At 35.3% G+C, this 11569-nt stretch overlaps 1 protein-coding gene across 1 annotated transcript; it reads left to right on the top strand.

Annotated features, from left to right (window-relative positions):
• Positions 1-1905: 1905 nt before the first annotated feature.
• LOC137625588 (splicing regulatory glutamine/lysine-rich protein 1-like) lies at positions 1906-2429 on the top strand. Its single transcript, XM_068356499.1, has 2 exons — positions 1906-1953; positions 2127-2429. Exons 1-2 carry the CDS (start codon positions 1906-1908, stop codon positions 2427-2429), a joined length of 351 nt encoding a protein of 116 aa, XP_068212600.1.
• The last annotated feature ends 9140 nt before the right edge of the window (positions 2430-11569 follow it).

Genomic DNA, 11569 nt, shown 5'->3' with positions numbered 1-11569 from the left:
TGCCTGATTGAGACCCTTTGTGGCCCTTAGGCTAAGGGTGTGAAATCGGGCTCCTAAGGGTTAGAGTTCTCTTGCTTGAGGGTACACTCAGGTACGCTATTCAATCTGTTTCCTTATTTCCTTTCCTCAATGGGGGGTTTTCTCTTTTGGAACCCTTGGGCTTGTAGCGTACTGCATTCTCAGCTAAAGTTATAGCTTAGCCAATAATAATAATAATAATAATAATAATAATAATAATAATAATAATGATAATAATAATAATGATAATAGCCTCTGTACATTGGTCTTTCAATGTCATGGGTTAGTTTTCTTGTTTGAAGGTATATTCAGTCACGGTATTTAATCTGTTTCCTTATTTCTTTTCCTTACTAGGCTGTTTTATCTGTTGAATGCTATGAGCCCAAATGCTCCAACAAGGAAAACATAGCCTAATAAGGAGAGTAAATAAGGAAATTAATAAACTATAATAGAAGTTAATGAATAATCAATATAAAATATGCTTTTCTGTGGAGGCTCTGAAACCAGGGATGAATAATGAATAATTTCAGTCTTCTGTAACTATAAACTCTAAGTAAAAGAAACAAATTTGTTACCGGTATATAATCAAAAGACAAAAAAAGATTGAATTATCTTTTATGAAGAAATTTAGGTTTTAAACATTTAATTTATATGAATTAATATTTGATGGATTTTTCCCTTAGAATGTCGACACCTAATATGAACTATACTTTAAGAGATAGATAATATCACAAACTTTCACCTTGTTCAGACAGATAGATAGATAGATAGATAGATACTATTACGAACTCTTACCTTAGTTATGAAAAATAAGTTAATTTTATGAAAAAAAGTAGGAGGAAAAAACGAGATTTTTTTCAGTGATACGAGAAAGCGTTCCTCTCTCTCTCTCTCTCTCTCTCTCTCTCTCTCTCTCTCTCTCTCTCTCGTTTAAGGCTATTGCTCCATTATGGAATTACGAGAATTCTTTTTCGCAATTCGCCAATGTATGAATTAAGTTTTTTTTAGCATAAAATTATATCTTAAAAGTTATTGTTTTTTATTTATCTTAACTTCTCTCTCATTATTATTATCATTATTATTATTATTATTATTATTATTATTGTGTTTATCATTATTTATTATTATTATTATTATTATTATTATTATTTTTATTATTATTATTATTATTGTTATTAAATATTAATTATTATTATTATTAATATCATTATTATTATTATTATTATTATTATTATTATTATTATTATGCTCATCATCATTATTATTATTATTATTATTATTATTATTATTATTGTTATTATTATTATTATTATTAATCTATATATATATATATATATATATGTATATATGCACACACACACATATATATATATATATATGCGCATATATATATATATATGCGCATATATATATATATATATACATATATATATATATATATATGTATATATATATATATATATATATTTATATATATATACAGATATATATATATATATATATATTTATATATATATATATATATGCATACACACACACATATATATATATATATATACACACACACACACATATATATATATATATACAGAGAAAGACGATGGATTTGCGAACTAAGAAAGTCTGCGCGTATTGAGTGGGAAAGAAAGACTATAAACCTTTGCAAGTGGAAGGACATGTCTGGGGCCTTTGGTCTACAGTGGACTAGTAACGGTTGATGATGATGATGATGATATATATGTAGGACTGTGTTATCATATGCATATTCCTTCTTATAAATAAATCAGTTTGCTATTGATTCTCTCCTTTTAATGCTCCACCAAAGTATCATAAACAGAATCCGTTTCCAAATCACATCTTTTTAGTCGTAATAAAACAAGATGAATGATGCAATCGGGAGAGGGAAGCTCCACCAATAGGGAAGGAGATGAGACGGTGAGGGGATGCGGAAGCGAGACACAAAATCAAAATCAAGAGACAAAACTGGAATCCAGAGACAAAATCGAAAGCAAGAGACATATGCAAAAGCAAGAGACTAAACTGGAATCCAGAGACAAAATCGAAAGCTAGAGACATATGCAAAAGCAAGAGACTAAACTGGAATCCAGAGACAAAATCGAAAGCAAGAGACAAATGCAAAAGCAAGAGACAAAATCAAAAGCAAGAGACAAAATCGAAAGCAAGAGACAAAATCGAAAATAAGAGACCAAATCAAAAGCAAGAGACCAAATCAAAAGCAAGAGACAAAACTGGAATCCAGAGACAAAATCGAAAGCAAGAGACATATGCAAAAGCGAGAGACTAAACTGGAATCCAGAGACAAAATCAAAAGCAAGAAACAAATGCAAAAGCAAGAGACAAAATCAAAAGCAAGAGACAAAATCGAAAGCAAGAGACAAAATCGAAAATAAGAGACCAAATCAAAAGCAAGAGACCAAATCAAAAGCAAGAGACAACATTGAAAGCAAGAGACAAATTCGAAATCAAGAGACAAAATTGAAAGCAGGTTTTAGGGACTAAAGGTAAAGGTGTCTGATTTCAGTTACAGTTTCATCAGAATAGGTGCTCACCAGAAAGTCAGACGGGCAACCCCCCCCCCCCCCCGCCCCACACACACACACACAGCACTGTGGTTCCCAAGCACATCAGTGGCCTCCCGAGTAAACAGCTTAAACTCACCGTCCCGGGCTGGGATCGATCTGCTGCCATACGAATGCTAGGGGAAAACATTACCAATGTAATGGCCATTTCCATGGGTGTGAGAGGTGTGTTTGATTAGTATTTAAATAAATAACGGAAAGAAAAATCATTGATTGATTCTATAGTCTTTTGTATAAAAACGTTGCATATGTGGTTTTTTTATATTTCCTAGTTCAAATCTAGTTGTAGGAATATCTCAATGCAGATTTTCATTGTTGTAAAACAAATAGTTCTGTATTTGCAAAGGTTCAATCCATAATGGCCAACTGGTTAGGTAAATCGGGGCAATCATTTACTAGGTCATGGAATTACCCGTTAACTCTCAATAAACGCTAACGATTCCATTAAACGAAGTTTCACATATTTCGTTTTGGAATATATTATCAACAAAATTCCAGATTCCAATTCCAACTTGACTTCCAGATACTAATTCCAAATTGGATTCCAGATTCCAATTCCAGTTTGAGTTTAAAATTTCAAATCCAACTTAAATTTCATATTCCATTTCCAACTTCAATTCCAGAATCTAATTCCAACTTTATTCCCGATTCCAATTCCAACTTAAATTCCAGATTCCAATTCCAATTCCCGGTGAACTGTGATTTTTTCTCACCCCATTCTCAAAGCATGAGCTTAGATCCTGATGACAAAGCATTTGGATTAAACTGTAGCTTCACGAAAAAAACCCAATTCATATCAAGTCTGAATTGAAATCTACAATTTAAGGTAAATTAGAATCTGGAATTTAAGTTAGAATTGGAGTCTGGAGCATAAATTGGAATTGGAATCTGAAATTTAAGTTGGACTAGGAATATGGATTTGAGTTGGAATTAGAATTTTGAATTTAATTTGGAATTTTAATCTGGAATTTAAGTTGGAATTGTAAACAACACTTTTATTCACAATCTATTCCAAAATCACATACCAAGGTTCGCTTACTTTTGGAGATTTTACTTTATGATGTCAGTTGGAAATACTATGAAAAAAATTGAATATAATTAGGTATAAAGAGAAGATTTAATATTCTGTAGTGTCGATTCTTCCTTCTGACAGACATTTAATTGAGTAACGAAATCTCACTTGAATATAAAGAGACTTTTTAGCTATGGTAAGCAGCTCTTCTGGAAGAAAGTCACTGAAAATCAAACCTTTGTTCTCTAGTCTTGGGTAGTGCCATAGCCTGTGAACCATGGTTTTCCACTTTCTTTGGGTAGAGTTCTCTTGCTTCAGGGTACAGTCGGGCACACTATTCTATCTTCTATCTCTTCCTCTTGTTTTATGATTTTTTTTTATAGTTTATTTATGAAAGATTTATCCCTAATGTTAGCATTGTTTTTAAAATATTTGATTCTAATTGATCGTCACCTCTCCTGTCGTTTATTTATTTCCTTGTTTCCCTTTCTCAATGGGCTATATTTTTTTTTTTTTTTTTTTTTGCTGTTGGATACTTGGGATTATAGCATACTGTTTTTCCAGCTAGTGTTGTAGCTTAGCTAGTAATATGATAATAATAATAATAATAATAATAATAATAATAAAAATAATAATAATAATAATAATAATAATATTAATAATAATAATAATAATTGGTTTATCGCAAGATTCTTATTGTCATTCAGCATAGTTAATGTTTTGGTTTCCGTGATATGAAAACTTAATAGAATTAACTCTTAAAATAGCATTGTTTTTTTTTATGATTTATTAGCGAAACTTCCCACCTTTTAAGAATGTGATGGCCTATTGGAAACGTCCAGGCCTGGCGATCTGCTGGACTGGGGTTCAAGTCCCGCTCAAGCTCGATGTTTCTTGTGGTGTCTGCAATCTTATCATCTTTTTGAGTTAAGGATGTTGGGTTTGGGGAAGGTCATAGGTCTACCTGCTGAGTCATTAGCAGCCATTGCCAGGGCCTCATTGGTCCTAGCTTGGTCGTAGAGGTTGCTTGGGCGTCTCTGCCATTCATGGGAAACCTTTAAACTCGAATATTGTACAGTTGGACACAGAAATTCCCGTCTTTCTCTGACAGATGGATCAGCAGAACTTCAGTATTTAAAACTTGTAGGTAGTAGGCTGGCCAGAACTTCAGCCACCCGATGAGATACTACCGCTAGAGATTCATTTGGTCCTTCTCTCTAGTCACGGCTCATTTTCCTTTTGACTACACATACACAGAATTGCCCGGCCTATTATTTACATATTCTCCTCTGCTCTCATCCACCTGGCAACACTGAGAATACTAAACAATTCTTCCTCGCTCAAGGGGTTAACTACTCCGATGTAATTGTTCAGTGGCTATCTTCCTTTTGACAAGGGTAGAAGAGACTCTTTCGCTATGGTGGGCAAACTACTTCTCTTGTAGTTTCCTTATTTCCTTTCCTAACTGGGCTATTTTCCCTGGCGGAACGCTTGGATTTATCCAAATACGGTTGTAGCTTAGCAAATAATAATAATAATAATAATAATAATAATAATAGCTTTTATGTTGAGCGTAAGCCTAATTTAATGGTCTACATGTGACTAATCTATCTAGCGTTGTCTCTAATCTCTGTTTATCTTACATAACTTATTTTTCTTTCAAATTTAATCATTATTTCTCTATTTCCTATCCGCAATGGGCTGTTTCCCTGTTGGAGCCATTCGATTTGTGTCATTTTCCCTTCCCATTAGGGTTGTAAGTTGGCTCGTGATAATAATGGATATACTGTATATGTATATATTTTCCAAGCAGCCCTCAAATACTTTTAATAAATTCACTTTTCAATAATAAAATTCCTTTAATGATAAATAACCTACTTCTGCTCAGACAAGGATTTGAACCCTAAAACTAATTAGATATAAGAGTGACATTAATTTTATACCGTTGGTGAATATAATAAATGTCACAAATTACTAATGACTTTTACAATCTACATCCATGTAGAAAATGGGTTTATTATGAACAAATCCAATACATGAAATGATAGCTATTATTATTATTATCATCATCTATATTATTATTATTATTATTATTATTATTATTATTATTATTATTATCATTATTATTATTATTATTATTATTATTATTATTAGTATTATTATTATTATTATTAAGAAGAAGAGGAACAACAACAAATAATCCCGATCAATTGCTTAAGAAAAAGATATATATATATATATATATGTCAGTATATATATATATATATATATATATATATTTATATATATATATATATATATATATTATATATATATATTTATATATATATATATATATATACATGATTGAATTTCCGCTTAGTCGGCTTAGTGACTTATTGGGTTCGGTAAATTTAAAAAGCGAAAGTCGATTAAGGAAGGAAGTAATGGCAAAGGTGTGTCCCCAGAACCAGTGCCTGGGAAACACACACGTGTTGCCTGGCTCTCTCTCTCTCAGAGAGAGAGAGAGAGAGAGAGAGAGAGAGAGAGAGAGAGAGAGAGTCTCTCTCTTTCTCTCTCTCTCTCACCTTCCATGACTTAATTTGACATGACACTCGGCGTCAGGAGAGAATGTGGGTCTTCCATTCATCCCCAGCACTTGGATAAGTCCAAGGTCAATACAAGTCCTTGGGTAAGTGCAAGACCAATGCAAGTCCTTGGGTAAGTGCAAGACCAATGCAAGTCCTTGGGTAAGTGCAAGACCAATGCAAGTCCTTGGGTAAGTTCAAGGCCAATGCAAGTCCTTGGGTAAGTTCAAGGCCAATACAAGTCCTTGGGTAAGTGCAAGACCAATGCAAGTCCTTGGGTAAGTTCAAGGCCAATGCAAGTCCTTGGGTAAGTCCAAGGCCAATGCAAGTCCTTGGGTAAGTCCAAGGCCAATACAAGTTTTCGGGTAAGTCCAAGGCCAATGCAAGTCCTTGGATAAGTCCAAGGCCAATACAAATCCTAGGGTAAGTCCAAGGCCAATGCAAGTCCTTGGATAAGTCCAAGGCCAATACAAGTCCTAGGGTAAGTCCAAGGTCAATGCAAGTCCTTGGGTAAGTCCAAGGCCAATGCAAGTCCTTGGGTAAGTCCAAGGCCAATGCAAGTCCTTGGGTAAGTCGAAGGCCAATACAAGTCCTAGGGTAAGTCCAAGGTCAATGCAAGTCCTTGGGTAAGTCCAAGGCCAATACAAGTTCTTGGGTAATTCCAATGCCAATGCAAGTCCTTGGGTAAGTCCAAGGCCAATGCAAGTCCTTGGGTAAGTCCAAGGCCAATACAAGTTCTTGGGTAAGTCCAATGCCAATGCAAGTCCTTGGGTAAGTCGAAGGCCAATACAAGTCCTAGGGTAAGTCCAAGGCCAATACAAGTCCTTGGGTAAATCCAAGGCCAATACAAGTCCTTGGGTAAGTCCAAGGTCAATGCAAGTCCTTGGATAAGTCCAAGCCCAATACAAGTCCTTGGGTAAGTCCAAGGCCAATACAAGTCCTTGGGTAAGTGCAAGACCAATGCAAGTCCTTGGGTAAGTCCAAGCCCAATACAAGTCCTTGGGTAAGTCCAAGGTCAATGCAAGTCCTTGGGTAAGTGCAAGACCAATGCAAGTCCTTGGGTAAGTGCAAGACCAATGCAAGTCCTTGGGTAAGTCCAAGGCCAATACAAGTCCTAGGGTAAGTCCAAGGCCAATGCAAGTCCTTGGGTAAGTCCAAGGCCAATGCAAGTCCTTGGATAAGTCCAAGGCCAATACAAGTCCTAGGATAAGTCCAATGTCAATGCAAGTCCTTGGGTAAGTCCAAGGCCAATGCAAGTCCTTGGGTAAGTCCAAGGCCAATACAAGTCCTAGGATAAGTCCAAGGCCAATGCAAGTCCTTGGATAAGTCCAAGGCCAATACAAGTCCTAGGGTAAGTCCAAGGTCAATGCAAGTCCTTGGGTAAGTCGAAGGCCAATACAAGTTCTTGGGTAAGTCCAATGCCAATGCAAGTCCTTGGGTAAGTCGAAGGCCAATACAAGTCCTAGGGTAAGTCCAAGGCCAATACAAGTCCTTGGGTAAATCCAAGGCCAATACAAGTCCTTGGGTAAGTCCAAGGTCAATGCAAGTCCTTGGATAAGTCCAAGCCCAATACAAGTCCTTGGTTAAGTCCAAGGCCAATACAAGTCCTTGGGTTAGTCCAAGGCCAATACAAGTCCTAGGGTAAGTACAAGGCCAATACAAGTCCTTAGGTAAATCCAAGGCCAATAAAGGTCCTTGGATAAGTCCAAGACCAATACAAGTCCTTGGGTAAGTCCAAGGCCAATACAAGTCCTTGGGTAAGTGCAAGGCCAATGCAAGTCCTTGAGTAAGTTCAAGGCCAATACAAGTCCTTGGGTAAGCCGAAGGCCAATACAAGCCCTTAGGTAAATCCAAGACTAATACAAGTCTTTTGGTAAGTCCAAGGCTAATATGAGTCTCTGGGTAAGTCCAAGGCCAATACAAGTCCTTGGATAAATCCAAGGCCAATACAAGTCCTTGAGTAAGTCCAATGCCAATACAAGTCATTGGGTAAGTCCAAGGCCAATAGAAGTCCTTGGGTAAGTCCAAGGCCATTACAAGTCATTGGGTAAGTCCAAGGCCAATACAAGTCCTTGGGTAAGTCCAAGGCCATTACAAGTCATTGGGTAAGTCCAAGGCCAATACAAGTCCTTGGGTAAGTCCAAGGACAATACAAGTCCTTAGGTAAGTCCTATTAGAGGAAATTGGACCTCAAAATCTCCTGCTTGAGTCAAGAAATTCAAGAAGTCTTTGTGCTTGGAAGCATTCAAAAGGCAATTTCGGGAAAATTAATTCATTTTATAAATCTATGGGAATTAAAATCAAACAATTTGTCTTATTAAGTTTTCATTGTAGGTAGAATATATTCTTTTTTTAAGGTTGCTCCTAAATGGCTGATGAAAATTCGCTAGAGTATGATGATACAGTTGAACACAGGGATTCCTGGTACATCTCGATCTGAAGTTGTGCACCTTGTCACACTGTAACTGCGCGGTGAGTTCCTGTGTGTACCTCCAACCCATGTCTTCCCATAATAGCGGCTTCGTTCCTTGCAACGCAGTAAGTTTGCAACGCAGTAAGTTTGCGACAGTGTGCAATTCCTATGAGCTGGCTGTGCTACGGATGCCTGTGTCCAACCGTGCCCATGATCAGCGCCCAAACTCCCTCTCAACCCAAGCTAGGACCAGGGAGGGCAGGGCATGAGCTGCTGATGACTCATTCCTAGCTCACAAGGATGGAGAGATTGTTGGCACTACCAGAAACTATCGAGCTTGTTCGGGTCTCGAACTCCTATTAACCATAATGATAGGCAGGGACGTTTCCAACAGGCAACCAGAACCCTTAAACCAGAGTTTATCAATAAGATTATAAATGTTTAAGAAAACTAGATAATTCATCTACACTCAATTTATTTTGATGAGGCCTATTTGCACCGACTCGCAACAGTGCCCTTTTAGCTCGGGAAAGTTTTTTGCTATCTGATTGGTTAGATCAGGAAACTTTTCAGAGCTAAAAGGGCACCCCTGCGAGTCGGTGCAAATCTGCCTCACTAAAAAGAATTGATTATACACGATGGGACATGCAAAAGTGTATAAAATCATAACAAGATACAAAGAGTAAAAATAGTAAATGCATTGTTATGTATCTAGATACTTTTACAAATTGTTGGTTTAAAAACTATTGTAATTTCCAATCGACGTGATGTTCAATAAATTCAGGGTTGTGGTGGCCTATTGAAAACGTCCCTGTCTGGTGCTCGCCAGACTAGGGTTCAAGTCCCGCTCAAGCTCGATAGTTTGTTAAGTGACTGCAACCACACCATCCTTGTGAACTAAGGAGGGTTTGGGGTAGCCTATAGGCTTACCTGTTGAGTCATCATCAGCCATTGCTTGGCACTCCGTGGTCCTAGCCTGGGTGGAGAATGAGCTTGGTCGCTGATCATATCTATATGTTTCTTTGTTTAAGCTAAAACCTTAGTTGGGAAACTAGGATGCTATAAGCTGAAGGGCTCCAATAGGTAAATATAGCCCGGCGAGGAAAAGGAAATAAGGAAATAGATAAACTAAAAGAGAAGTAATGAAAAGCCAAAATCAAATATTTTTAGAACAATAACAAAATTCAAATAAATTTTATATCTTTCATATATGAAATATAAAAAGAGACTGAACATAAAAACATTTGCCTCAATTTAACTTTTGAAGTTCTTTGAAGCAATATTCCAATGACTGATCATTAGATCCTAATCAAATTGCAATCATCTATGGCAAGTTAGATATATACATATATACATCATATATACAGTATATATATATATAATATAATACTGGTTTTATATATGATATATATATATATATACTGTTTATATATATATATATATATATATATGTATATATGATATAGTGTTATATATATATATATATATATGTATAGGATATGTAAATATACATATATATAATATATATATATATATTTATATATAAATATATATATATAATATATATATATATTTATATATATATATATATATATATAAATATATATATATATATATATATACATATACACACAACATATATATATATATATATATGTATATATAAAATACATATATATATATATATAATATATAATTATATATATATATATATATATATACATAACACACACACATATATATATATATATATACATACTTACATATATGTCATAATATATATATATATATATATATATATCTTTCTGACTGTGAATACCTTAACGTGATGAAGGGTTTTTGTATCACCATGATTAGCAAAGCTGTACTAGTCAGGGCCCCCCCATACTAGGTTACGTTTGGTGGGAGCAATAAGACAAAAATCTCCCACATCACCAAACCGTGGTGTCCAGCTGTCGTGATGAAAACTGGCCAAACCCAAGACATGAATTGACATGTCTGAGCCCTTTGTCTTGTAGTGAAGTAAATACGGTTGTAATTGTTGTTGTTGTTGTTGTTTTTGTTGTTGTTGTTGTGTCTGTATTATAGTTACGAAAGGGAAAGTGAGGAGCCCTATTTAGAGTTATATCTTCCGTCCTTACTGGTAACATCTTGGGACTCACAAAGAGAATGAAGATACAAAGGGATATTTTATCTCTACAGGATACAGGGATCCCCCACCTATCAGTGTCTTGAGTATTCTTCATAAGTCAGAATTTAGAAAAGAAGATGTGACCTGATTTAATGGATAACAGTATCCAATAGTAGGAGTTATTTTTTTAATCTATCGTCTTTTAATTCATGACCCTCCCGGCCCAACGCTTAGTTATATAGTCCACATTCCAAAAAATCCTTATAGTTTCTCCTGTTTTATGGAAAAAAAGGGTAGAGAAAATAAATAAAAAAAATTTAAATTGCTTTTCTATTTATTAACGTAGTTAATATATTATTTCTTATAAATTTATCTTATATCATCATCAACAACAACAACAATAACAAATACAGCCATTTTAAGTCCAATGGTCATTTCACCATAACGCTGTCCAACTGTGGATTGCTGATAGTTGGAGATTTTCGTCTGATCGCTCACAACAAACCAATCTATTATCAATGGCCCTGACCAGTACAGCTTTGCTGATCCTGGGGATACACAAACTCTTTCACTACGTTAAGGTATTCCTAATTATGTTCTCATAAAAAAGCAAGAACTCCCTTATAGCTCAGGGCTACAGAGTTAGCTATCCCCAATGGGTAGGTAACCTTAGCAAACTTCATCTACATTGTAATTTACAAAATACTTTGCTGTAATATAAGTAAACTTTCACGAGCCATACATTACTTGGAAAGTGAACTCGGCCCAGAGTTATGTAAACTTCCTTCCTTGTCGCTTCCTGTGTCTTGACCCAAAATGCTCTGGACT

This window comes from Palaemon carinicauda, chromosome 32, assembly GCF_036898095.1.
Source record: "Palaemon carinicauda isolate YSFRI2023 chromosome 32, ASM3689809v2, whole genome shotgun sequence".
NCBI lineage: Eukaryota > Metazoa > Arthropoda > Malacostraca > Decapoda > Palaemonidae > Palaemon > Palaemon carinicauda.
Note: the sequence above shows the minus strand (reverse complement) of the source record. Positions and strands in the feature narration are given on the sequence as shown.